General features: G+C 45.5%; 1 protein-coding gene and 1 long non-coding RNA gene across 8 annotated transcripts in view; one reads left to right on the top strand and one right to left on the bottom strand.

Annotated features, from left to right (window-relative positions):
- The window catches only part of LOC311600101 (uncharacterized protein), a 170,813-nt gene that overhangs the window by 111,553 nt on the left and 31,613 nt on the right, over positions 1 to 27,647 (top strand). For 5 of the 7 annotated variants that reach the window (XR_014780132.1, XM_084786399.1, XM_084786402.1 and 2 more), the window contains 2 exons: positions 6,932 to 7,017; positions 8,149 to 8,296. Coding sequence is in view for 5 of the 7 variants with exons in the window: in XM_084786399.1 (XP_084642525.1) it covers positions 6,932 to 7,017; positions 8,149 to 8,296 (234 nt within the window). In the remaining 2 variants the exon portion in view is untranslated. Of the gene's footprint in view, positions 1 to 6,931; positions 7,018 to 8,148; positions 8,297 to 18,194; positions 19,763 to 24,240; positions 24,372 to 27,647 lie in introns of those variants that run through there. The other 2 variants (XR_014780133.1, XM_084786400.1) reach the window with 2 other exon arrangements.
- The window catches only part of LOC311600108, a 48,183-nt gene continuing 41,698 nt past the window's right edge, over positions 21,163 to 27,647 (bottom strand). Inside the window, exon 5 of the long non-coding RNA XR_014780146.1 lies at positions 21,163 to 23,686. This is a non-coding gene — a long non-coding RNA (uncharacterized lncRNA). The remainder of the gene's footprint in view (positions 23,687 to 27,647) is intronic.

The raw sequence follows: 27,647 nt of genomic DNA, 5'->3' as shown, positions 1-27,647 counted from the left end.
TTGTTTTCCAAAACAAGTTTTCTCTGTGTAGCCCTGGCAGTCCTAGAAGTCACTTTGTAGACCAGACTGGCCTTGAACTCAGAGATCCACCTGCCTCTGCCTCCCGAGTGAGTGTTGGGATTACGAGTGCGACACCATTGTCCAGTTTAGAAACATTTTTTTCTCCTCAAAATGGAGATATAAGAAAAACCATCCCCCCCCAAAAAAAAACCCATCCCTAGTTAATTGTTATGTGGGCCGTCCTAATAGGCATTGATCTGTTTCTGGGAGAGATATTAGCACAGTTTTAAGGTAAATTCAGAGATATATTAAAATGTAAAAGATACTCTGTAACTTCTTTCTGCAAATTATTTTGATTAAGAATGTGTAGTGATTTATGATAACTATCATTAATTTAATTTGAGTATTCTTCTGAGTCCAGCAAAAGATGTGTCAGATGACACAGTAAGGAAATGAGATGCCAAGTTATTGCTTTAAAAAAAATGTAAAACACATCCTAGCTAACCTTGAGGATCCATGTGTGTTTAGTTCCCATGTGGAAAAACCAGTTATGGAGGCATGTTCCTGTAAGCCTGGTGATGGGGAGACAGAGACTGGAGGTGTCTGGGGACTTGTTTGCTAGCCATCCCAGACTTATTGGTAAACACCGTGTCACAGTAAGAGACCCTGTCTCTCTGTCTCAAAACTCAAGGTGGACAGCTCCTGCAACTGACCTCCACATGCACACGCATGTACGCATGTACACATGTGCAAGTGCACACAAATTATGTTAAAGAACTACAGAAAGGAAAAAAAAACAGTCCGAGTTAGTAAAATATGCAGAAATGTGTATGGGCTTTATAAACCATCGAGTTCTGAAAGACCGTTAATAAGCAAAGCTGCCAAGAGTGATTTACGTTGGGGAAGCCAAGTTGGTTTCTTCAAAGCTTTAAGCATAGGCTGTTCTCTGTCTTGCCAATCTATTCAACTGGGTCATTTCATTCAAAGTGCAGCAGTTTATACAGACTGGAAGTTGGGAAAGGCAGCCCCTGAAGATCGCCGCCAAGCGCCTTCCACGTTAGCAGCCCACAGGAGAAAGGGAAGGCCGTGTGGGCCCTGCAGACCCAGGCTGGTGTTCAGCAAAGGTTTCAGAAGTTATCCTTGAACACACCTGGCTTCTAAGTGCTTGCACAGAACCCAGCTTTCACCTGAATTTGTACTTAGGTTCCAGGTATTCAGCGCTGTTTCTCATTTTCCTAATGAGGCGTTCAACTGTGTTTCCATTTCTCAGTTGGCTTTTCCTCAGATTTGCAGATTACAGATCACCGCACAGGCTCACCAGCGTTGCCCACATGTCTTCATTCTCTCTGCCTGTCAGGATGAGCCCCATACTCCACGGCAGTGCCTAGCATGGCAGTGCCTAGCATGGCAAGGGCTCTGGGCTCAGTCTCCAATGCAGATGAGTGAGCCGTTTCTTTTAACCCACAGGCAGCATTGGCGCCTTTTCTTGCCACGTTGGGTGCCTCGATGTCTTTGCTTTTGTCAGGATAAGCATCCCCTTATCGGCACACTCAATGCTCTCCAGGGCTTTCATAATTATCAGACAGATGGGGTTATAATGTTATAAAACACCCAGCTCTAAATACAGGCAACATGATGGTGACAGAGAAGTAGTTAGCCAAAGCTGAAATTAACAACAGCCAACTCCATCGCTGTCTGCTGGGGACCAGGGAAAATGAGATTCTATGGCTTTTTTTTTTTTCCTGTTTGTGAGAGGTGACGGGTTGCCGAGCTGCCAAGGCCTCCTCCTGCCTTTACTCACGCAGTTGTGCTGAGGTGCATTTGAAACATCAACCATCAAATTACATATAAATATGTAATCAGCTAAAGTTATTTTTAGCTGGCTCGGTGGGTTTACTTCGACTAAAGGGGCTGAGGCTGCTGGTTTGATCCTATGTGGCTTATGCCTGGGCACATCTGGGTAGCCTGTCCCTATAGTCAACCAGGTCACAACTGTGGGATCTTCAGGACCCCAACCTAAATTGTGTAGGGGCAGTCATATCATTTTGGGCACAACCCGCATAGGGCAATACAAGTGCCAACCTCCATAACAAAGAGTGGCCTTGAAATCTTCCATCTCGGAACCTCAATTAGCTATTCACAAAAGAGAAAATGTCTTAGTCATGTGTTTAGAGCAAATTTTAATGTATTTATAAGCACAGGTTGGATCACAATGTTCTCAAATGTAAAATACTTCTTTAAAAAAAAATCAAAAGAGGCTCCCCCCTTCCCCCACAGACGGAGAGAATTAGAACCCTAGAGGGTGGGTACCTGATTCAGCTCACTGCCTAGGGGCCTGAAGACAGCTCATTCCTACTGTGTTGGGTCAGGGTAGCTCAAGGATGCTACGCAGCTCTCCTAGCACAGAGGGCTGTGGATTCACAGTGCAGCTTCTGGAATTAAGAATAAAAACAGCCCCTATCTCCCTCTGTTTGAGGATCTGCACCCTGCTCCAGAGCCCCAAGCAGTTCTGAAACAAACAAACAAACAAAACAAAACAAAAAAAACCAAAAAACAAAAACAAAAAATGCCACGTCCCTGTCCTCCTAGCTCTGGTTTGCAGGGCCCCTTTGAGGTCTGCCCCACAGTGTTTCTCTCTCCCAGGCGCCTTGTTCACCCTGTTCCCCTGTTCCTCTGAGTCAGCCTGTGACTCACCTCACTCATTAGCCAAACTCGCAACGCCTCTCCATCCCCGACTCTCTTTTGTTTCCTTGCATCTAGCTGGTTTCCTGGCAGCCCCCAAATCCAGAGACAACCTTGAAGCTTTGGGGGGGGTGTAGGGGGGTATGCCTTGTGCCGTGATGGTCAGCTCGGCCAAGAGACTGGCAGACGGCAGGTAGAGTAAAGATGGAGATGGGGGTGCACACAGTGTCCTTGGAGGGACATCGCTGACCAGATTTAACTCCAAGCCTCTGTCCGGTTACATGGGATCCCGGCACAGACATCATTAGACCTTGGTGCCTCCTACCTCTTTCTTCCTCTTCTTCCTCTCCTTCTCCTCCTCCTCTCTCTCCTCCTCCTCCTCCTCCTTCTTCTTCAACAGGGTCTCATTATGGAGCCCTGGCTGGTCTAGAACTTGATCTATAAAAGATCAGGGTGGCCTCAGACTCACAGAGATGTGCTTGTCTCTGCCTCTCAAGTCCTAAGTCAAAGGGAGAACAAACCACACCTAGTTACCCTTCCTTTCTTCTCTTTCTAGTTTTTTCTTCTCCTCCTCCTTTACACACACACACACACACACACACACACACACACACACACACACACACACCTTTGGATGATACCAGGAGAAAGCTTGCGGGCTGTTCGAGGGACAGGAAGAACAAAAAGTTTTTAGCTTCTTTGTACCGTTTACTTTTCTTTTCAGTCCCTTCAGGTCTGTTTTTCCATCTCACTTCTCTTGAGTTTACGTCCCACAATGCCTTCCTTCTTGTGGGAGGTGGACAGGAAAGGGTGCGTGAGAGATGGAGTCATCCCTGTTGATGCCTCCAGGGTCTATGCAGACACTCAGTGAGAGGATGCTAATAAGAACTCTAAATTCACTTGTAGGAACAGTAGCACCATAGCACCTTTATTAATTCATTAATCTTAAAGCCCTTTGTAAAGTGGGGAACATTCGACTTGGCTGAGTGTGACACTTTTCATTAAATCCAGCCATTTAGTTTTGAAGAGTTCCTCAGAGACCGCCTTCGTGTTGCATCCTGTCAGCCTTTGCAGAGCACCTGTGCGGGGTGAGCCTGATGGGGCTGCCCTACCGCTGCTTTGTGACCAGTGACGCAGGTGCATACAGTGGCTTCTGAGGCTGGCTAAAGAGCAGATTCCAATTCAAGAGGTCAGGTGGGAGGCTGTCTTCTGCACATCTGGGAGTTTCCGGGAGGTCCCACTAGCTTGGAGGCTGTACGGAAAGTGGGGCAAGGCTCACTCTGTCCCTGAGAAACAACCTGCAGCTTAGGGACACTGCCCTCCACATTCCTCCTCCCCAGCTGATGACATTTGTCCACAAGGCCCAGACAATGCTGGACTGTTCTTTCCGATGCTGCCCAGTGGGGGATGTTAACATCGAAAGATTTAGCTTTGGGATTAGTACAAGAAAAAGTTTCATGGATTTTCAGCCTTGCCAGTGAGGCCTCATCTAGCTCAAATTACTAGGAAGCTTAGAACTTAAACTCAGGTGGAACTTGAATAACAATAAACTATTTCTTTGATTGTTATGGGGATCTCTACTCATTATTTGGAAGGTCAATCTTTTGCTGATTTTTCTACTGGGGTTTTTGCCTTTTAATTATTGACTTAGGGTAGCCCTTTATTACAATAATAAGGGAAATATTATCTTCCATATATATATTACTTTATTAATTTTAGAGTTTGGAGACTTAGCCTGTAGGCAGACATTTTTGTTACTTTAGTCAGGCATGGCGACACAGACCTATAGCTGCAGCATTCAGGAGGCAGAGTCGGGAGGGTGATGTGTAATTTGAGGCTAGCCTTGGCTATACAGGGAATTCTAGGCCTTCCTGGGCTACAGAGTGAGCTCCTGTCTAGAAGTAACTTCTTCTTCTTGCTTATCTGAGCACGCTCCATCTCAGTGTGCGGAAGTGTTGATGATGACCACACATCTCTGCGAAATGTTGAGCAGGAAGAGAAAGTACATGAGGGACAGTGCTGAGCAAATACACACACATGCCACGCTTAGCGTGCTCTCAGAGTGTGTGCTACCCCAGCTGCTTTAGTGAGCCTCGTGCAAAGCACAGTGACTGATGTTGACAAATTCCAGTTTAGTTTTGCTCCACATTTAGTTTGGTTTTGGCATACAAACAGACATTTATTAGGCACTTGCAAAGACCCTGCGTAGCATCCTCAGTTCTGGTTTTGGGAGAATCGCAGGGTAGAGTTAAGAGTTTCCTCTGTAGATGAGGCATGGTCTGTGGCAGCCTTTGGCCTCCGCTGCCACCCCCACTGAGCTCCCTGCGATGTACTTTTCTCCCATTCTCCCACTCCTAACCGTGTAGGTATGAAACCCCCACAGCGCCAAGGCAAACCGGCTGGGCGCCTCCTTGCTGTCTTCACTTGCTCTCGCCTCTATTGGGAAGCCAGGCTTCTTACCGTTGACACATACGCAGCCTCCCTTTTCAGTACTGGAGGTTAAACCTGGAGCCTCCTGCCTGTTAGGCAAACTCTCTATCACTGACGGTATCCCCAGCCCTCTGTTTACTTTTTGTATCTATCCTCTGATGGGTTTGGGAGTTTTTTCGATTGAGTCAAAGGAAGAAACATCTAATGGCAAAATTGATCAACTAACCAGGTAGAGAATGCACCCCACCCTTCCTGGTACCCCTGCTATCCTCTCTGCACACAAATCTACCTTACAGGTCCTGCCACCGAGTGAACGTAAGATGAGCAAGTCAATATTATCGAACCCCATGCACTTGCCAGTCACTGTGCTAAGTGCCTCCACATACCTTTTCTCATTGAATGGCTCCTCGTGCGTACTAACTGCAGTGGAGAAAGTGCAGCTGGGCCTTCTGTTGCTCCTCCCCTCCCTGCCTGAGCTAGCCTCCTGCTTAAGCTGAACTGAGATCCATTCTTTCTGCATCTCATCCTTGCCTATGGCCAAAACTTGGTTTCTCATTTCTAGAAGATGAAAGATGTGATGATTTAGGAAAAAGTGAGTAGATGGGAGGCCAAAGGCTATGTGCTGCCTCACACCACACAGTGTGCCCATGTGGGTGGGCGCCTGCCTCCCGTGAAAGGCCTCTCTCAACTTCTGGCTTCTTTCCTAGATCAACTATCGTATTCTGTGGGACAAGGGGCCTCATCCATTCACTCCGTCCCTTTGATTGATATCTGAGCATATGTTACTTAATACTACCACTAACCCCAAGCCCCCTGACAAAACAAAACACGACAAAACAACCCTGTCTCCTGGAGACACTAGACATGTCTTATCCATCCCCGAGACAGCTTGCTGTTTTCTCTTCTTACTGTGATTCAGACCTTGCATTCCCTAAGGACAGCGTTGCCTGGGTGAAATTGTACCACCAGCAAGAAAGGAATCTCCCAGGATTCCAGGAGAAAGTTTGCCTCCTCATCTCAACTCATAGGAATGGCTCTCTGGCTGCTGACATAGCCACACGGGCCCAGCCCCAAGGGTGGTGTAGACCTCCCCAGTGGCTTACAAAAAAGGAGGCAGCCAGGAGTAGCCAGAGCTGAGCGGAGGCAGTGACCCGTATACAGAAGTATCTCCAAACCCGGTGGCCAGCCGCCCATGTTGCAATGTCTTGGCATGTGGTTAAGTCATAGCTGGACTAGGCTGGTAGAGTTTAGGTCCCCAGCCAAAGACGACTCTTCAGCGGGACCTGTTTACCATCAGCGAAGCGTAGGGTGACATTTTTATTTCATAGGCTTTGCCCATTCTCTTCTTTGTGCAGCAGGCATCTGAGTAACTGGTGGGCACTGAGGTGGAGGTGGGCACATCCACAGTAGAAAGACGAGTAGGAAGATATGCGAGAGACACTTGAAACTGAAAAAAAAAACAAAACAACAAAACTCTAAATGGTAGGACTGAGAGCATAGCCACTCAAAGTGTGTGAGAACTTGTACAAAATGGCATGGTGGTTACTTCTGACAACCTGACACATCTTGGAACAGAGACTTAATGAGGTAACACACACACACACACACACACACACACACACACACACACACAGTGTGATGGTTTGAATGGGACTGTTCCTCCACAGACGCAGATATCTGAGCACTTGGTCCCCAGTTGGTGGCGTTCTTGGGAGGTTTAGGAGATGTGTGGTTTTGTATGGGGTAGAGGTAGGCTTTGAGTACAATTCACTCATGTCATTTCTGGTTCATTCTTTCTGCTGACTGCTTGCTGTTCAAGATGTGAGCCCTCGGCTGTTCCTGCCACCATGTCTGCCAGCGCTGCCAAGATTTCCTGCCGTGGTGGACCCTTCCTCCTCTGGAAACGTAAGCCCCAGTAAACTTGCCCGTAAGTTCCCTCAATAATGATCTAAAAAATAATTTATCTTTATTTTCTGTGCATTGATGTTTTGCCTGCGTGTATGTCTGTGTGAGGGTGTTGGCTTCCTTGGAACTATAATTGTAGACAGTTGTGAGCTGCCTTGTGGGTGCTGGGAATTGAACCTGGGTCCTCTAGAAGAACAGCTCTTAACCACTGAGCCATCTCTCTAGATCCCATCATGGTGTTTTGATTACATCAAAAGAAAAGTAACAAATGCAATCAGGTTAGCTAGTGGGCATGTCGAAGACAGACATTTCCTGAGTGCATTCACTAGGGGTGCCCACCCTGAGTGTGGGTGGTGTCACTCCTTGGGGTGCTCATCCTGAATGTGGGCAGTGTGACTCCCTGGGGGTGCCCACCCTGAGTGTGGGCAGTGTGACTCCCTGGGGTGCCTGCCCTGAGTGTGGGCAGTGCCACTCCTTGGGGTGCTCACCCTGAGTGTGGGCAATGTGACTCCCTGGGGTGCCTGCCCTGAGTGTGGGCAGTGCCACTCCTTGGGGTGCTCACCCTGAGTGTGGGCAGTGCCACTCCTTGGGGTGCTCACCCTGAGTGTGGGCAGTGTGACTCCTTGGGGTGCCTGCCCTGAGTGTGGGCAGTGTGACTCCTTGGGGTGCTCACCCTGAGTGTGGGCAGTGCCACTCCTTGGGGTGCTCACCCTGAGTGTGGGCAGTGCCACTCCTTGGGGTGCTCACCCTGAGTGTGGGCAGTGTGACTCCTTGGGGTGCTCACCCTGAGTGTGGGCAGTGTGACTCCTTGGGGTGCCTGCCCTGAGTGTGGGCAGTGTGACTCCTTGGGATGCTCACCCTGAGTGTGGGCAGTGTGGCTCCTTGGGGTGCCTGCCCTGAGTGTGGGCAGTGTCACTCCTTGGGTTTGGGCCTGGGCAGAACAGTGAAGGAGCTGAGAGCAAGTCAGCCAGCGTGGGTCCACCCTTCTCTGATCTTGACTATGGATGTCATGCGTCCAGGTGCTCCATGTTTCTGCCTTGATTCCCCTGCAGTGATAGCCTACAGCCTGGAATTGTGAGATAAATATGCTCTCCCCATACCGTGCTCTTTGGTCAAGGTATTTTATTTCAGCAACAGAAAAGGCAAGAAGAGAACACACCACGGAGCCAGGAGCAGGAAGCGGTGCCGAGCTGCAGAGGCCAGGAAGAAGTATGGAAACAGAGCCACCACCAGCAGAGTGTGCAAGGAGAAGGACGAGGGAGGAGGATGCGTCTGGGAGGTGAGCCAGGCCAATCGATAAGGGCGTGATCTTGCTTGTCCCTTACAGGGTCTGAAGTCTGTCTGAGGCAGTGGGAACCACCAACAATCCTAGTGAGGGAAGGACATTAAATGATTTTTCTTCTTTGCCCACATTAGGGATGGAGGGGTGTGTGTGTGTGTGTGTGTGTGTGTGTGTGTGTGTGTGTGTGTGTGTGTCCATCTTCTAAGGACTGAGCCTAGCACATGTACCACACAGCTCCTTTCTCAGTCTCATATCTTGTTTTTAATAAAACAAACTTTACACAAGTATTCACTGGGAAAATTATGAGTTACTCCTTTTATTTCTCATTAATAGTATTTTTGGGAACCAGGCAGTGGTGGCCTTTAAGCCCAGCACTTGGGAGGCAGAGGCAGGTGGATCTCTGTGAGTTCAAGGCCAACCTGGTCTACAAAGTGAGTCCAGAAAAGGCTACAGAGAAACCCTGTCTCAAAAAAGAAAGAAAGAAAGATAGATAAATAGATAAAAAAAAAAAGATTAGCAGGATGTCTTTTCCTTTTTCTTTCTTTCATTCTTTCTTTTTGTTGTTGTTGTTTGTTTTTGGAGACAGGGTTTCTTTGTGTAGCCCTGGTTGTCCTGGATTCACTTTGTAGACCAAGCTGGCATCAAATTCACAGAGATCCGCCTGCCTCTGCTTCCCAGATTGCTGGGATTACAGATGCACGCCACCACGCCTAGTGGCCTTTCAGTCTTACTGGGCGTCTGCCATGCCTTTCCTTGGAGCCTGCAAACTCCTTTCTTCTAGCGCTTTATAAAGTGTGAAGTAAGTTGTGTCAGCTACATTCACACTACTGTGTTGTCTTTGCTTTCTAACTAGCATGTATTATTCAATCTCCCTCTGTCCTGCATCCACTTCCTTAAAAACATAACATAATAACATGTCATAAAAAGATGGAGACTGGGGCCAAGCAGTGATGGCACACACTTTTAATCTCATCACTTGGGAGGCAGAGGCAGGCAGATGCTGTGAGTTTTAGGCCAGCCTGGTCTACAAGCGAGTCCAGGACAGCCAAGGCTACACAGAGAGACCCTGTCTGGGAAAAAAAAAGATAGATACTGGTGCCAGGCATGGTGGCACACGCTTGTTATCCCAGCCCTCGAGAGGCAGAGGCAGGAGGATCTCTGTGAGTTCAAAGCCAGCCTGATGTACTAGGTGAGTCCAGGACAGCTAAGGCTACACAGGGAAACCCTGTCTTGGGGGAAAAATATGGAGACTGGATGCATATTAGTACTGGAACCAGTGTGGAGGATGCTCCAGTACCTAGAAAAGGAAATAATGCGGGTCCAACAGGCAACAGGGATGCAGAGAGCAGACTCTGAGAGGTACAAAGCTGTTGCTCCAGATGGGGCCAGAGACATCCTGATTACTCTAGGCTTTGGTGGGTGGGGGTGGGGAAAGCAATGGCAAGAAAGGAAGACCTGTTTTGAGGAGCTTGGGCAGAAACCCTTCCATTCCTTGAGGACCACATGAATGTCGGTGGAGCTGGGGACATTCCTGGTGCAGTGCAAAGGAGGTTTGGCGATGAGGCAGCTTGAGAGGATGGGGCTCCTAACACCTGCCAGGTTGCTGAGACTGAGTCTGTGCAGAACCCAGGCTGCAAATGAGAGGTCTTTGGTACCTGCAGCCAAGCAGGGCCTGACAAACTGTTTCCATGGAGACACAGAGCTGTGTGCAGGCGTAGGCGGGTTGATCCATTCCAGAGCCTTGGGTCACAAGGCTCTAGCGAGCTAACAAGAAAAAAGGCATGATTGATCAGGAAAAGATGGCCAGAAGTATTGGCAGCTAATTGAGGTTGTGTTGTCATAACTCTAGATTAAGCCTAACAAATCGAGATCCTGCCGGCTACCACTTAGCTAGAGAACAAGGAAGCAGACACCAATTCAGCCTCACTCCAGATGTGCAGACACCCAGCCCCAGCCGTTCTGTATCCTTGAGCTCTTAAGCAGCTACATCTCTCTTCCAACTGTCAGAGACACAGACAGCAATTGGGGGAGTTAATCTCCTTTTCACTTGTCATGCGAATAGGAAAAAAAATATACAGGAAGCCGAAGGAAGCCTGGCTCTTGGAAAAACTCAGCTGCTGGCAAAGGCCCAAACTGGATGCTGGGCAGGGCTTTGAGAACTGCTGTGCACAGAGAGCCAGAAGCTTGCGGCACTTAAGAGATGGAGGTCAGCCGATTAGTGATTCCAAGCCTGCTGCAGCTACAGGAGACCCTGTCCCAGAACAGAAACTAGCAAAAAGGAAGGCAGTGGCAGTGAAACCCAAATGTGGTGTGTGTGTGTGTGTGTGTGTGTGTGTGTGTGAGAGAGAGAGAGAGAGAGAGAGAGAGAGAGAGAGAGAGAGAGAGAGAGAGAGAGAGATACACACAGCATGAAGTTTACCACTAGACATTTTTTGGTAGGTTGGTTGGTTGGTTTTTTTCAGGACAGGGTTTCTCTGTGTAGCCCTAGCTGTCCTGCAACTCACTCTGTAGACCAGGCTAGTAGCTTTAAACTAAGAGATATGTCTGCCTCTGCCTCCCAAGTACTGAGATGAAAGGTGTGCACACCATGGGACATTTTTAAGTGTACAGTTCAGTGGAATAAAGTGCATGCGTGATCTTAGACTGGGGGATGTAGGTCATTGGTACAGCATGTGCTGGTAATACACCTGCAGTGGGTTCCAAGTATCCCAATTTTTTAAAAGTATGCATCCATCATTACTATCTACTTCCAAAATTTTATTTTGGTTAAGCAACAAGTCCCCAAAAGACTTCACATTAATTCATCTTGTGTTGTTATAACAAAATGCCTGAGACAGGATACTCTCAAGGAGAGAGGGTTACTTAGCTCAGGAGCCTGGGGATTCAAGAGCATGATGCTCGCATCTGCTTCGTCTGTTGAGGACCTCATGGTAGATGGCTTCACAGTGGTGGGTGTGCGTATGGAAGAGGTCACATGGCAAGATGGAAGTCATCTAAGCAGCATCAATCGGCTTATATGGGTAGAGTCCCCACATCCTGGTTATTTGTCCTGGGCCCTACTACCTCTTCATCACCACACCGGGGACCTAGCCTCCAGTACATGAATGAGTGTATGGGAGACAAGCTATATAGCATGCCTTAAAGATATCGAATGATGCGATTGGGCCGCAGAGTTTCTGCTGGCAGACTGGTGGTCACTGCGACAGTCCATCTTAATTGTAAGCTTGGTGGCATTTAGAGGTTCTCTAGATCAGCTTTACTGAGAGGGGAGATCCAGCCTCAAAGCAGGTGACAACATTCCTTGGTCTGGCATCATCTCAGACTGAACAAAAAAGAGGAAGCAAGTGGGACCCCAGCATCCATGTCTCCTGCATCCTGACTGGATGCAGTGTGGGCAGCCACCTCAGGTGCCTGCTGCTGTGCCTTCCCTGTCACTGTGGGGAAGCGAAAAGCAGCCCTTCCTTCCTCAAGTTGCTTTTGTCAGGCATTTCTGTCACAGCAACGAGACAGTTTGGCACTGCCGGTGAGAAAACTGGGTTAAGCTTGGTTTTGGTCAGTTGCCGTCAGAAAGGACGTGGGTGGAGGTGTTGGCACGGAGGCCCTTGGACAGCGGGTGAACTTGTTAAACCTGAGCTCTGGGGAGAGACTGCCTTTAACTTCTTAAGTGACTCCTCTTGATCTGCAAGGTGTTTGAATGGCTTCCGCAGGTGCTGAGAAGTCAGCATAAATTACCTCAGGGCCATGGGGTCGGTACAAAGATCTTGTTAAAGGAAAACCTCGTTCCAAAATTAGTGGGATGTAATCACAGAAGGGATATTTAGGAAGCAGCTTCGATATAAGTGACCAAGAATATGTCAGTGCGTGAGAGGTGTGAGGCACTGTTCTTCTAATATTTAAAAGCATTCTTTGAAAACGTTATACGTGAATGCTTTGTGTCTTGCACATACCCATCCCCGTACCCCCTCTAGATCTCCTCAGGACCCCCACCAGCCCCCCTACTGACTAAACATCCTCTTATTTTCTCGATAACCCACTGACTCCGGTTGCTGTTGCCCGTATGCATCTTCATCTGAAAATCAAGAGTGTGCATCTGTCCGCCATAGGAAAATCGACAGCTGGGTTAAGTAATTTGTGTTTACCAATCAATTTGGCTGTTTTGCAATATGTATATATCACAAACATTATATTCTACATAATGAACCTTTTTAATTATTCATTTAGGTACTAAATGTTTTTTTTAATTATTAGTTTATTATGTATACAATGTTCTGCCTGCGTGTGTGCCAGTGAGCCAGAAGAGGGCACCAGATCTCATTATAGGTGGTTGTGAGCCACCATGCGGTTGCTGGGAATTGAATTCAGGACCTCTGGAAGAGCAGCCAGTGCTCTTAACCTCTGAACCATCGCTCCAGCCCCTAAATGTGTTTTTGCCTTAAATTTTTTTTCATAATTCTATAGATGAGTATTGACTCTGCATCATTCCCACCGCTTCCTCTCCCGCTTGCATGCCTCACATGCCCCACTCCCTCTCAAATTCATGACTAATTCTTTGTTGTTACACATATGTGTATGTAACTATGTAGTAAATGTGCACAATACACAGACATGCATAAATAAAGCTTACCACATCCATTTAATGTTGCTCAAAACACTTGTGTTCAAGATTGATCACCTGGGATGGCTCACCTATCAGGTGATGAAATGAAACATTATTTTGATGTAGAACAGTAGATACTACTGAACAACCAAAGTTCTGTAATCTTTCACAAATTAAAACCTCATAGTTCGTCAGGTGTGATGGTGCACGCCTTTAATCCCAGCACTCACGGAGGCAGAGGCAGACTGATGACTGTGAGTTCGAGTCCAGCCGGTCTACAAAGTGAGTCCAGGATAGCCAGGGCTACACAGAGAAACCCTGTCTGGAAAAACCTTAAAAGAACAAAACAAAACCTCACAGCTCTGTCACTTTGCTTATCAGTCAACAACAAGGTCAATGTGTTGTCTTATTTACTATTCCTGTTGCTGTGGTAAAAATACCCTGACAAAAGCAACTTACAGGGAAGAGGCTCATTCTGGCTCACAGTTCAAGTGTGCGCAGTCCATCATGCAGGGAAGTCAAGACAGCAGGAGCTTGGTGCGGTTGGTTCTATCACATTAGCAGTTAGAGCAGAAGTGATAATGTACTCAGTCCCACTTCCTCATTTTACTCATTCCAGGACCTAGCCCAGGGAATAAACCCTCCACACTGACCTAATCAACAGCGCCTCCCACAGGCATGCCCGGAAGCCCATCTGCTAGGTGATTCTAGATCTCTGCAAGCTGATACCGGATGCTAAAGGCTCACCCACACAGCAGTAATCCCAAAACGCCAAGCAAACACCTCAGTGATCCATGGCGCTAATAACCAGGGAGGAAGGAGAAGGAACAAGTTCACTTTGGTGAAAACTGTTCTACTGGAAAATCCAATCTAGATCTCATACCCCATGTCTTGGGAAACTTAGTGAGAAATACTTTAATAAACTACTCCCGAGAACTCAACTTGGAGGAGGGTGGCTACCTTCTAGACCGTCACTCCAAAATCCAGCAAGAAATCCGAGAACGAGTGGGTCTTCAGGCTTGTTTCGGTTGGTGTCTGAAGGATTCTGTACAGTTCCCAGAGCCTGTTCATAAAGTTCTCATTTGGCGTGGGATAATCGAGCCGTACTCTATGTCCAAATTTACCTCCATGTCTCAGAGCCTGAGCCCTGGGAGGAAGCCCAGGAAAACATTATTAGCAGTCGAGACGATGTTTACAGCTATTAAGATCCTATTAGAAGGCGATTTCCAGAACGATGCTGTGAGGCGCGCTCCAGTCCCCTGTCAACAAAACTTTCATGCTGTGAAAACAGTCCTTCAACGTCTCTGGAGAGCGTCCTAAGGGTGTATGGCCAATGATCATTTATTTAAGAAAATATACTAGATTACAGTGAGGAGGGTCTTTGGCATCTGAACCACAGGCTGCCTCCTCCCTCCCACCCTCCGACCTAAGTTTTTGTGACAGGAGCTTTAATCTGGCCAGGAAGCCAGGGCTCTTGTCAGTCAAGACCTACAGTTCTCACTCTTGCCCCATCTGTGCTGTAGGTGCTAAGTTCCACCTTGTCCTCCAGAAAAGGCAGCCGAAAAGTGAAGGACTTCATGCCTGCCCTAGCCTCCACTTAGATAGGGTAGTCTTGTAAAGCCGGAGACCAGTTGCATCCATGCCGTGTTGGATGTGATAGGGTCTCCACAAAGGAAAATGGAAGCCAAAACCAGAGGTTACCATACCACTCTGTAAAGCAGGGCCATCAGTCCAAGAGAAGTGGGAGACAGCTAGTGCCCAGGTCTCAGAGGAGAGTCCTAGAGTGTAAGGAACAGAGAGCGCTGATGAAAAGAAGATTACTGTGTTTGGAAGAGGGCATGGAGAAGTTCACGCTGGCATCAGTCTTAAGAACAATAGGAACTCGGGTAATAAGCAATGAAAAGTAAGCTGTGGGCTCCACAAGAGAAATAAACTTTAGGTTGGTTGGTTCACTAGAGAAAGAGAGAGCCAAGAAGAGTCTTCTGGGCTCCAGACAAAGCTCAAAGACTTGCCTCAAAAACCACTGCAGAGAGCTGGCGAGATGGCTCAAAGGTTATGAGCACTGTCTGATCTTTCAAAGGTCCTGAGTTCAATTCCCAGCAACCGCATGGTGGCTCACAACCAACATGTGATCTGGTGCCCTCTTCTGGAGTGCAGGCATATTGTATAAGTAACAAATAATTTAAAATAAAAAACAACAACAACAACAACACTGCAGAGATGCTTCCATGTAATTGGATCAAAGTGTGAAGCAATCTATGCTCCAGAGCACTGTGGAAAAGAATAGTGCAATGGGATGGCTTGGAGTGGGAGCCGGACAGCCAGAGATCATATCACTAGAGGAAGAAAACTGAAAGGAAAGGGACAGAGAAGTGGGAGGGATGGACAGACAGACGGTCAGGTTTCCCGAAAGCACCACCACCCTAGAGTGCCGGTGCATGTGACACGTACCTTGTACCTCCCGAGAGTGACACCAGATGCTTCACTCCATGGGAAAAAAAAAAGATGACTCCGCACCAAAAGGATCCCAACATTTCACCAAATAAACGGATGATAATAAGCCTTACATCAAAAGAACAAGCGGTCAGTGTAGGTACAGAACATTATTGAAAACAACTAGTTTGTAACAACAAAAACAGAAATTGTAATATATGTCTCACACCCAGGGAGGTTCAGCAGGGGTCAGTGGCAGCTGCCTAGAAGACCCCTGGAGGCGTGGCTTAGAGACTCTAAGGCAGATGGGGCGTGGTCAACGAGCAAAGGGGGCTGTGCTCACAGAAGGAAGGGAGAGCGTGAAAGCAGTGTCTTGCTGCATAGGAATTGCCAATGCAGAGACAGAAATGGTTTTTAAAATGGGAATTGTAGAGCTGAAAGATGCAGTAAATGAAATGAAAAGTTTACTAGAAGGGCTCCGTGGTGGATTTGCACTAGAAGAAGAATCAGCAGATTTGGGGGCGGGGAGAACTGGCTCTCACTATGTAGCCTTGGGTAAAACTCACTGTGTAGATCAGGCTGTCCTTGAACTCACGGAGATCCATCTGTTTCCACCTCCTGAGTGGTGGGATTAAAGGGGATTGGAAAAAGGAAATTATTTGCTCTCAAGAGCGGAGGGAAAGAATGAAGAAATATGAAAAACCGCCTCAGACGAATGTGGAATTACTTAAGAAACAGAATGACCGAACAAACTTGTGTGATCTTGCTCTGATTAAATAGGATCACAAGGTGTTTGGGAGGGGTGGAAAAGTAGGAATTGCTCTTTGTAGGTAGAGTTATTCTGGAAATAGTGGTGGTTGCACAATGTTGCCAGTGTGTTTAATGTCATTGAATTGTATGATTAAATGAGAAACTTTAGGTACAATTTACCACAATTGGTAGTAAGTCTATCAACAAGTGCATATTGAGGGTAAGAACTTGGTGAGGTCGTGGGGAAAGACATCTGAAATTTTATGAAATAACACTCATCTACTCATCTGAGAAAAACTTCTACACTCAGATACACCAAAGTAAAAATACTGATGGAGAATGAGAAAAATCATGAAAGCAACAAGGTAAAACAATAACAAATGCAAAACAAAACAAAGAGGCTGAGAATGTGGCACCTGAAAGAGCACTTCCCTAGCAAACCCGAGACCCTGGGTTCAATCCCCAGTACCACAAACAAGCAACAAGAAGGAAAACACAGGCTAAACCATCATGTACCAAAGCTCAGTTAATAAACAACTGGCTTCCCCGTATAAACAGGGGATGCCAAAAGGCAGTGGGTGAAGTATCTAAAAGACACAGAAGGGCACCGATTCAGAATCTTGTATCTGCAGAACTACCATTCAGAACTGAAGAAGAGGAGAAGTTTAAGGCAGAGCTTCGAACGTAGAGGAGGAGGAAAATGTAAGGTCAAACAAGCTGACTATAGGCCTTGGCGAATACAAACGCTGTAGGTCCCTTGCTAAACAGAGAGCCACTGCAGAGGTGTCCGATCTTTTCGCCCTGTGACATGACATTGTTATCTATAGATGTGTTGGGATGCTGTCATAGCTAGCCAGGGATATGTGAGGACATGCTTACTTTAAAGGGATCTGCACATTTCAAGATTAACAAGCAGGACTTTAACCCAGAAAGAAATTGTGTAATTATTAAAGCGAGCTGTGCTTTCTATCAAAGTTATAGCTGCTTGGGTGGACACAGTGCTTTGCAGATGTTATCAGGGCGGGACAGGGGAAAGCCATCAGTTACAGTTCCCAGAGACATTTCCTAACAGTGATGCATGCCGTGAGTTCTTCCTTTTCTTCCCTTCTGTTCTGAGATCACTGATAGCCAGGGCATGGTGCACTTCCATCTGGGAAAAAGCGTAAGGGTGAAGGTGACAGTGTATGGGACCTGGAAGAGATGTGACGATAGGACTTGCTTGTGGCATATTGATTCTTAAAAGGAAGATGATCTGCGGGTGCCTTGGATGAAGCAGTCACGGGTCCCCTTGATAGTTCCCAGGAATGCAGCTATCTGATCTTTCAGTATGATTAACTTGCTCAACCCTTGAAGGAAGTTGTGGATAGGAAAGGAGCTAAGGGCAGCGATTCTGCCTACAGATGCACTACACAGGCTGATGTTGGGCTGAAACCTTCCCTCTACCCTCCAACTTCCCTCTTTGATTTTTAAATGAATGAAAATCTTGTGCAGATTTACATTATGACGCCCACCAGCATCTACAGCTGGAAGTCCAGAGAGGGTCTGTCCTGTACTGCTCTCTCCCGTGCACAATGCTAGTATAGTCAGGAAGTGAGACAGAATCACTCCCTGAATGCACAGTGTCTGCCATGTAGACCAAGCGATTGCAAAGCCTTTGCAATAGAGTCTTCACTTTCCTCTCCTCTGAAGGAAGATAAGCTTATTTGTGCCCTTCAGATGAAATTCATAGGTACTCTGGATATTGCAACAATCAGTTCTGAAAAAGAAAACATTTAATTTTTTTTTGTGGTGAACACAGTTCCGCTATCATGCCTAACAAGAAAAGCCACATAACTTTTAACATCATTAACTATCTACACTTTGAATCTCCTTATTTGTCCCCTAAAATGTTCCTTTTAAGATTGTGATGAATTGTACATAACGTAAAGCTTCCTAGTTTGCCCAGACAATTCAGTGGCATCAAGCATGTGGACAACATTACACAACCACCACCGCTATTTCCAAACAGTGACTCTACCCACGAAGACTAATTCCTATTTTCCCCTCCACCTCCAAGCATCTTGGGATTCTATTTAACACGGGCGTTCAGTTCCTTAGGACTCTTTTTCTGTCTAGGACTGCCGCCTCGCTCTACATGGACATGCACTGCATCCTCATGACATCTACTTGCTGTTGAGTCCCATCTGCTTGCTCCATGGCCTACCCTGTGGCCTGTATTCTCTGATGGCTTCCTTGTGGTATCACCAAACTGTTTTTCTCCGTGTTTCTTGTAAACTGGATGTTAGATCCAAAGGCTTGGTAAAAGTCAGGTGCATATTTGGGTAACGTTCTCGCGGGTAGTTCTGTGTGCTTCCTACCGGACCGTTTGAGGTCACGCACAACTTCTTGTTGTCCCATGATTGATGAGGCTAACACTGAGGCACTGGGTTAAGGAGATAGTAACCTATTAAATAAAGTTTGAAAGGTGGGAATTGATGATTTCAGTTTTTCGAAAGAATTACCCCTAAATTAAATATTCCTGTCAAGATGTTGTGGGAGTTGCCTGGCCTCTAGGATGTAGTCTTTGCCGTACAGAGAACAGGTGGGTAAGCTGGGTGTGGAGGTGCACACCTGAAATCCCAGTCCTTGAGATGTGGGTTGGGGAAGATTAGGAGTTCAAAAAAAACAGTGCTGGGTATGAGAGAACTTATATAAAAAACAAACACAGAAGACAGAAGAGGCAGGGAAAGAAGGAGATAGAGAGAGGTGGGGCAGACAGACAGACTGACTCAGACTTGCCTCTTCCTGGAGTGGATGCCACAGGGTTATCCTAGTGCGTAGCTGGCTGATCAGCACAGAATATGAAATATGAGGTCTGGAAAAGACCGTGTGTTCTTTGGGCCCCAGAAGGTTCTCCCAACCTGGTCATTTAACCAGAATGTAAGCATAAACAAATAATTTTTTACTTTCATTTTTTGGTAGCACTCCACTAATGACAGAATAGCTTGGAAATTCGGATTTTTAAATTGTTTTTTAATTTTACGTGCATGTGTTGGTGTAGGGGTGTCAGATCCTAGAGTTACAGACCGTTGTGAGCTGCCATGTGGGTGCTGGGAATTGAACCAGGGTCCTTTGGAAGAGCAGGCAGTGCTCTTAACCACTGAGCCATCTCTCCAGCCCCCTGGAAATTCAGATATTAGAGAATTGTTTTTGCAATGTTCTAAAATAAGTATAGCCCCTCTGCCTTGATGAATTACTTTATGTCCCAGATATTTACTTCCTTCCTATGCATCACAGAGTTTAGAACTCGGGAAGAATCTAGCCTTCCTGTGTTCATCTCTGGACTCTCAGCTGCTGGGAACTGAAGAGCTGACTCAGTGAAGACTCGCAGAATGACGTTAAAGAACTTCATTGTTGTTTTAAAACTAAGGATTTGAGCCTCTGTGGGGGGAAAAGAGTTATTTTTAATCTCCAAATAAATACTTTGTTTTAGAGCAGTTAAATCCGCATGTCAGCTCCTTTCTGCCCAAGGTTGCCCTAGATTTCTGGGTCCCCAGAGGGCTTTTTGGTTACTATTGTCTGTCTGTTTTTATGTTCATTTTTTTGTTTTTTTTTTGTTTTTGGTTATGTTGTTTTTCAGCTAGGCAGTTGTGAATTCTCTGCACAGAGAAACAGAATTTAACCTTAGAACACGGGTTAGGCTTGGTTTTTTTTTGTTTTTTTTGTTTTTGTTGTTGTTGTTGTTGTTTTTACAACTAGAGTTAAGTCATATACCTTCTTTCCACTTCTTGGGCAAGTTTTAAAGGATCTAAATTCAACAAATTACCAACCAAATGGGAAAGGTGATTTTTTAAAGAAATCTTCTTGAGGGACTAATTCCTTAACAACAGCACTTCCAAGAGACCTGCCTGTCCATACATCTCATGCCTACTTAGGACTGACCCCCAAAGACTGTATGGGGTTCATCAGCAAGGCCCAATAGCCTATAGCTTCCTCCCTTCTTTTTCTCCGTCCTTCTCCCCTGTGACTGCCCCGCCTCCCCTCCCCCTTCTCTCGCCATCATGGGTAGCATGGACTGGCATACTCCCCTGCTTCTCCCTGTTTCCACTAGCAAACTTTGTTCTCTAGAAGGACCCTTCTGCTTCCCATCAGCCCGTGGTTATGACATTCGCCGGCATCAAAGCAATGGAAGGATCCCAGGAGAGGACAGGCTGTGCCTGAGTCTAGGTGCTGAACTCCCCGTCTGGCCAGCTTCCATTGGGTTTGAACGGCCAGCTGCAGTTTCTAGGCCAGGTTCTCCAGACTCAAGAGTTCTCTGAGGATTATATCAGAAGCACTTGAACCTTAAAATGCCTGGGAGATTTTATATATATATATATATTGTGTGTGTGTGTGTGTGTGTGTGTGTGTGTGTGTGTGTGTGTGTGTGTGTATTTCCCTGAAGAGATTGACTGGGATAATGAAAAATGTCATCCTTTAGCGAGAGGGGTGGGTACAAGACTAGAGGGTGTGTGGAGAGTACACCAGTTAGCCACACTGTGCAAACCTTAGCCCGTAGGAAGAAACTGGTGTTGCATCATCTGATATAGAGTATACAGGGCCAGGAGTGGTAGCACAGGCCTACAATCCCAGCACTAGGACGACTGAGTTGGGAGGACCTTACATTCAAGGCCAAATAGACCCTGTCTGAAAAAAAAATCAAAATAATGTTGAGTGCTCAGTGGGACGAACACTTGCCCAGCATGAATGAAGCCCAAGCAGCCCTGGGTTCCATCGCCAGTGTTGCCACGGCTCGTGGTGGCACATGCTTGCAGTCCCAGCGCTTGGGAGGTGGCTGCAGGAGGATTAGAAATTCAAGGTATTCTCAGCTACATGGCAAGTTCAAGGCTGCCCTGAGTGACATGCGTCTGCCGCAAAAACCAAGCCAGAAGAAAACCACCACCATCTATTATTATTATTATTATTATTATTATTATTATTATTATTATTATTAATTATTATTATTATTATTAAATTAAGGGAATATAAAAAAAGAATATGGATGTAGAAATGAAGCCAGTTAGAATTTGTTTTTTAGTAAGAAGACTTGGGCAATTTACTTAAACATCTCTAAAGAAGTTTAATTCAGTTAATTCATCTATAAAATAAAGCTGATACTGTCTATCTGTGATGATCTCAACTAAAGTATATTATCTATTCATTCAATACCTAAAATAATAAACCTTAGTTTTTATAAATGTAGTTTATTTTACAGATAAAGATCTATATTTAAACCTCGGGTCTGTGTGTGTGTGTGTGTGTGTGTCTGTGTGTGTGTGTGTGTGTGTGTGTGTGTGTGTGTGTGTGGTGATGAATCTGATAATTGAAAAATGAAGTTGGTTTACATTCAGAATTTTAGACTCACTAAGATAGGAAAGATGTTTTCTTCAAGGCTGCCAAATAAAAATAGCCAAAACACTAAGAGTGTAACATTTATATAATTCCTGATTATTTCATGGTTCTTCTTGAGGTTAGTAGTTTATTGCATATATGTGTAATAATATAAGCATATATGTAAGAATAAAAAGATTTCATAATAAAAAAAGAAAAGCAAAGTTGGAAAAGACATAGGCTGTTACATGGCCACATCAGTCTCCTTTAAGAGTCTGTCAAGATGACACTGATCTGGGGAGGTTGAGGCAAGACATCCCCAGTCCAAGGCCGTGTGATGTACACAACAAATTCTGTATTGAGGAAGAGGAAGAAGAGAAGGAGGAGGAGGAGGAGGTGGAGGAGGAGGAGGAGGAGGAGAAGAAGTAGAAGAAGAAGAAGAAGAAGAAGAAGAAGAAGAAGAAGAAGAAGAAGAAGAAGAAGAAGAAGAAGAAGATGCACCACCAGTGGGCGTGGTGGCACACACCTTTAATTCCAGCACTCGGGAGGCAGAGGCAGGTAGATCGATGTGAGTGCAAGTCCAGTCTGGTCTACAAATTAAGTCTAGGTCAGCCGAGGCTACGCAGAGAAACCCTGTCTCGAAAAACCAAAAAAAAAAGAAAAAAGAAAAATGAAGGGAGGGAGGAAAGAAAGAAAAAGAAAAGGAAGGAAGGTAGGAAGGAAGGAAGGAAGGAAGAAAGAAAGAAAGAAAGAAAAAGAAAGAAAAGGATTTCATGTCTAGTCCCTGGCTCTGACTAGGAGATGGACCTTATGCTGGAAAGACAGTTCACCAGACCACACTGCCCTTGCTCACCTGTCCCACTTGTGAGTGGTGAACTGACTGCCTGGGTGTTTATAGAGACTTGGCATTTGGAGTGGGAAGAAAGCAGGATGGAGATGACATCTGTGGAGAAGATGCCACAAGAGAGGTACATTAGAGCTTAAGTTTTCAGCCTTGGAACACCAAGGCACAGACCTGTTTCCCCAGGGGAACAGTGCGTTCCTTCCTTCCCTGTCCAAACAAACTCTTCTAAGTGCTTGCTGCGGCATCTCTTATCTCATCTCTCCCTCTTCCCCCTACCCTGAGCCTCAGCCGTCTCAAAGTTCATTCCTTCCTCTAGGCTCACCTGGGAGAGAAAGGCTGGTTACCACCTTCCCGCCAGTGGGCCAGGTTAGCTGTGAGGAGCCAGCAGCTCTCTAGCATTCTCTGGAACCCGGGTCGCGGCCCACGACTAAACTTCTGGTAGAGCATCCTTACAGAGACTCCAGCTTTTAGCTTAGCGTTCCACAGTGCGGGCAAGATGGATTTGGAACATGCATTCTGATTTAAGCCAAACTTATCCTTTATTATTAGAAAGACTGTAACAAGTTTGTTTCTTTAGTGTTTTCAATCAGCACATTAGTATTTATTGTTCTTAATACCTTGAGGCTACTTGAAGAAGGTCTTAAATTTCAAAGTTGGTAAGTAAACAAGTGTTTCCTAATAACATCTTCAGGCAAGTACCCAAAGGTCTCCTTCTCAACATGATGTTTGGGTCCCCTTAATTGTCCTTTAGGACTGTGCCTAACCACATTTTATAATCACTGAAAAAAAAAATACACTCTTGGACATAAAGTTGCTTAACAATTTATTTGTTCTTCCTAATCACCACGTGCAGACAAAATAAAAAATAAAGGCAGAAACAAGTAGGTTTAAATATGGCGTTATTTGCACTCCCAACTGTATGAGACCAAGTAGGCTGTGCTGGAGAGGGCCGTGACACACGGCAGCTGTTTGGAGATGTCGCTCACTGTTCCCCAGAGTATAAGCGTGACCAGAGAGGCAGTTAGTTGGGTAGAGGAGCACAGGACGTCTGTGTGGTCCCATGGGAAGGTCTAAGGCATCTGGCTCCACTCCAGAATCTGCTAGATACTATGTTTATTGTTGAGATTGGTACCCAATACCTTCTTTTAGGGAAAAAATAGATTTATTTTATGTGTATGAAGTGTATGTAAGTGCACTGTGTGCATACCTGGTGCCCACGGAGGCCAGAGGGTGCCAGGTGGCTCTGGAATGGGGGTTGCAGATGACTGTAAACTGCCGTGTGGGTGCTGAGGTGTAACACCCAGATCTTCTGCAAGAGCAGCAAGGCTCTTAGCCACTGAGGAACTCACCAGCCTCTGGCTGCCTTCCTTTATCTTGATCATCTGCAACTCCGGAGATTTTCTTATCTCTCTTCCTAATGGGAGGGAGAGGGAAGTTGGGAAATAGAGTCAGCAAGGGATCTTAAAATCTCGGTGAGTTGACCAGTACAAATGTACCACTGCTCTTCTCACAGCCTAAGTCTGCACGCAGAGGAGGTGTGAGACACATGGTGGTCAGAGCAGCCTAGTAATCCTGGGACACAGCCTTCTCCCAAGGTCACCTCTGTCTTCCCCGAGGTGCCTCTGTTCAGCAGGAGAGACAGGAAGCCTTCAAAGAACAACGGCATAGAAGGCTTCATGGTGATGAGGCAAGGACATTGGCGCCCATTAGCGTCTAGTTGCAAGTAGGTGGCCAACGGTCCTGCCCAACTTCCAGAAAAGTTAGGAAGGATGGGCAAGAGCTATGTGCCTATCCCATGTCAATTTCTGTCACAGAGAGTTCCTCAAGGCAACCATATAGTCTTGTCCTTCTATGTAACCAAAAGCGTGCAAAGTAAGCGTGCTACCTTCACTTCATGCCTGGACCTTCCATCTCAGGATGTGCTGTGATTCAGCTCAAACAGGAACTGACTTGTTTTTGCCTTTCTAGTGCTTCCAGACACCTGGACTGAGACGATGTAAAGATGCTGGCTGTAAACTACCCTTGGGCTTACACCTTGCCTGCCTAACCTGATGGTTCCCATGGTAACCCTGGCTTGGGAGCTGCATGAAGCCACATAGGTAGGTTATCTAGCCCAACTATCACTTAAGATTTATGAGAACGTGAAGGTGTTGTGAACATTCCAAGGCTTAGTTTCATACCTGTGTTAGTCCACGAGGGCTACTCAAACAAAACATCGTAAGTTGAGTGGTTTATAAACAACAGACATTTGTGTCGCCATTTTGGAGGTGGGAAACCAGCAGCTTTGGGGTCTGTTGAGGGCTGCTTCCTGGTTCATGGATGAAACTGTCTCATTGGGTCTACATGTGGCCCAGAGGGTGAGGGGGGACCCTTTGGGGTCATTCTTAAGGGCTCTGGACCTGTGAGCTGGTCACCTCCACGAACTCCCACTTCTAAATATCATTTTAAGGAACAGATTTTGATGTGTGAATTTGAGGCTTTAACAGTGTTGGGAAGGCTTTGATAGGAAGATTGTGAGTTAGTTTGAGATTAGACTAGACTCCAGAAACCATAACCTGTTCCAAAAAATAAAAATTTTCTTTTTTTCCTCAATCAGCCTACTGTTTGTAGTTGTCATGGTTCCATTATCATCTGTAATCTTTCTTCCTATTTCTTTCATTAACCAATTGCAAGTGGATCTCTGTGAGTTGGAGGCCAATCTGGTCTACAAAGGAAGTCTAGGACAGCCAGGGCTGTTACATAGAGAAATCCTGTCTCGAAAAACAAAACACAAACAAACAAACAACAAGAAAGCAAAACAAAGGCTCTTTCATTGTTCAGCCATTTTATTTTTTATGTTATTTTTTATTTAATTAATTTATTCAGATTACATCTAAATTGTTATCCCATCCCTTGTATCCTCCCGTTCCTCCCTCACTCCTGCTTTTACCATATTCCCCTTCCCCTCTGTAACCGAGGGGGACCTCCTCCCCTACTATATGTGTTCAGCCATTTTAGAGACATCCATTTATCCTCATTTACTTCACTGAGGTTTTAGCTTCCTAAAGTAATGTTTGTTCATTTCTTTTTGTTTTTGTTTTTGTTTGTTTGTTGTTTTTGAGACAGGGTTTCTCTGTGCAGCCCTGGCTGTCCTGGAGCTCATTCTGTAGACCAAGCTGGCCTTGAACTTGTGGAGACCTGGCTGCCTCTGCTTCCCGAGTGCTGTGTTTATTTCTTATATAAAGAGGGTAATGACGTGGACTGGTCGAGCTGATGCAGGCACATCTTGGTGTGCAGTATGAGCTGTTTTCTAGTGTTGGTGACTTTTTGCTGGCTAATCTAGACTGCTTTTATAATCAGGCTATACATTTATGTGACTTACAGGGTTAATAGTACAATCTACATGAATGTATATGTTCATTTCTTTATGCATTCAAAAATATTTATTGAGTACTTGTTGTAGACAGTGTGTTAGGTACTGGAGAAGGACAAAGAATAATAGGTATAAGGTCTTTGTCACATGGAGAGTATTAGAAAAATACATTGTAAATAAACAATAATGTTAAATATTAACTATAAATCTGATTCTTGTATGGCAAACTTATTTTCTTCATCTTGGATAATATTGAATTGTTTTTTTTTTCTTTCAAGTGAGTCTGTTCTGTAAAAACTAGCTTTTTCCATTAGAGTAATTATTCATTGCAATTTCTATTTATTTAAACCATTTATTAATTCACTCAGTCAATATAAAACTACTTGTCAGCATCTTTACTAAGGTTTCAGAATACAAACATGAAATGACATGATTCCCGCTTCCATGAGTCACAGCTAAGGGCTGAAGAGATGGTTCAGAGGTTAAGAGCCCTGGCTGCTCTCCCAAAGGTCCTGAGTTCAGTTCCCAGCAACCACATGTGGCTCACACCTGTCTATAACTCCAATATCTGCCTTCCTCACACATACATACATACAGGCAAAACACCAATGTGCGTGAAAGAAAGAAAGAAGAAAAAAGAAAAAAGGAAGAATTAAAATAAAACAAAACAAAACTGCAGACTAAATATTTCCATTCTGAAAGTGAAAGATAGGGACGCAGCAAGAAAAGACTGGACCAAGCAATACTGAAACTCAGCTGGGCAAACATCAAACTTGAAACTCCATATCTGGCATTTTGGACTCATTACAAAATTATCTGGGCTCCAGTGTCTTGGACATCCTCTCTGCTATATAAAGCACATGCCATCTCTCTTTTGGTTAGCTCCACTCTGCGCCCAGAGTTTTCTATGGCCTTGGCATCTCTAAGATCCTGGGGTCCCCACTGCAACTTGGACTTCATCTTCACCTTCGTGAGATGGCCTTTCATGACCTCCTTGCGGGGACTCTAACACCAATTTGGTCCCCGTGGCTTTCCAGAACCCTGGTGTAAGCTTCCATGACCTTGTAACATTTATATTTTGCATGCTTATAAAGCCTAAACTTCCATTGCTAACCTGAGACAAAGCCTGGCTACCTTTTATCACAAGTGTAGTGGCTTCTTTGTGCCTTGGTGGCTGAACCAGAGGAAAAAAACTTCCCTTGTTGTGGGTTTCCAGCAGACACGCCTTCACTTATATCTTAGTTCAGGCTCTCTCTCCTTTAGAACTAATTTGCATTTTCACCAATTGGAACAGTCTATGAGTAGAACTTTGTCCTCAGGACACTGTTTATATGGTTGTAGTGCCGAGCACAAGGCTTCTTTTCAATGGTACTAATTTAACACTGTTTTCTCTGCACCTACCTTGGCTGCAGCTTTAAGCTTGCGCATACTCCTTTCCTTGCCCAACTGTACTTTTTTTGTGTGGCCTTTTACTTGTTTTCATCGTAGTTGGAAACAAGAACAATGAGGTTTGATAACTATGCCACAGCTTAAATGCTATCTTGTCTTTGAAATTTTCTCTGGTGGGCAAATTAGTCCATGGAATTTGAATTCAGTCCAACTCGAGTTCTTAGGACACCAGGAGAATGACTCTTAGATTATCTGCCAGAATATAATGTGAATGGTGTCCAGCCCAGTTCCCCCCAAAAAAAGTCTTTATTCCCTCTAAAACCTCATGAGCCGAGCATCTACCGTTCACATTTCTTTCAGCATTCTGGTCTCCTAAGCCGCTACGAGAATGGGTCATTAAGCTGTGCTCACAGAGCCTAGGCCTTCTCTAGCCCACAGCTCCAACCTCCCCCACATTCGTCCCACATAGATTCCAAACGCCTACCAACCACAATGCCAGCGTTACCACAGCACAACGACAACACCGCTACTAATACGGCTTTCCTGTGTTGTTAGTCTTCTGGTTGCTGGGACAGGGTTTCCTGACTAAAACATAAGGAAGGGAGGGTTTCTTCTGATTGACAGTTTAAGGGTG

Source organism: Acomys minous (genome assembly GCF_964271855.1).
Source record: "Acomys minous genome assembly, chromosome: 6".
NCBI classification, from domain to species: Eukaryota; Metazoa; Chordata; class Mammalia; order Rodentia; family Muridae; genus Acomys; species Acomys minous.
Note: the sequence above shows the minus strand (reverse complement) of the source record. Positions and strands in the feature narration are given on the sequence as shown.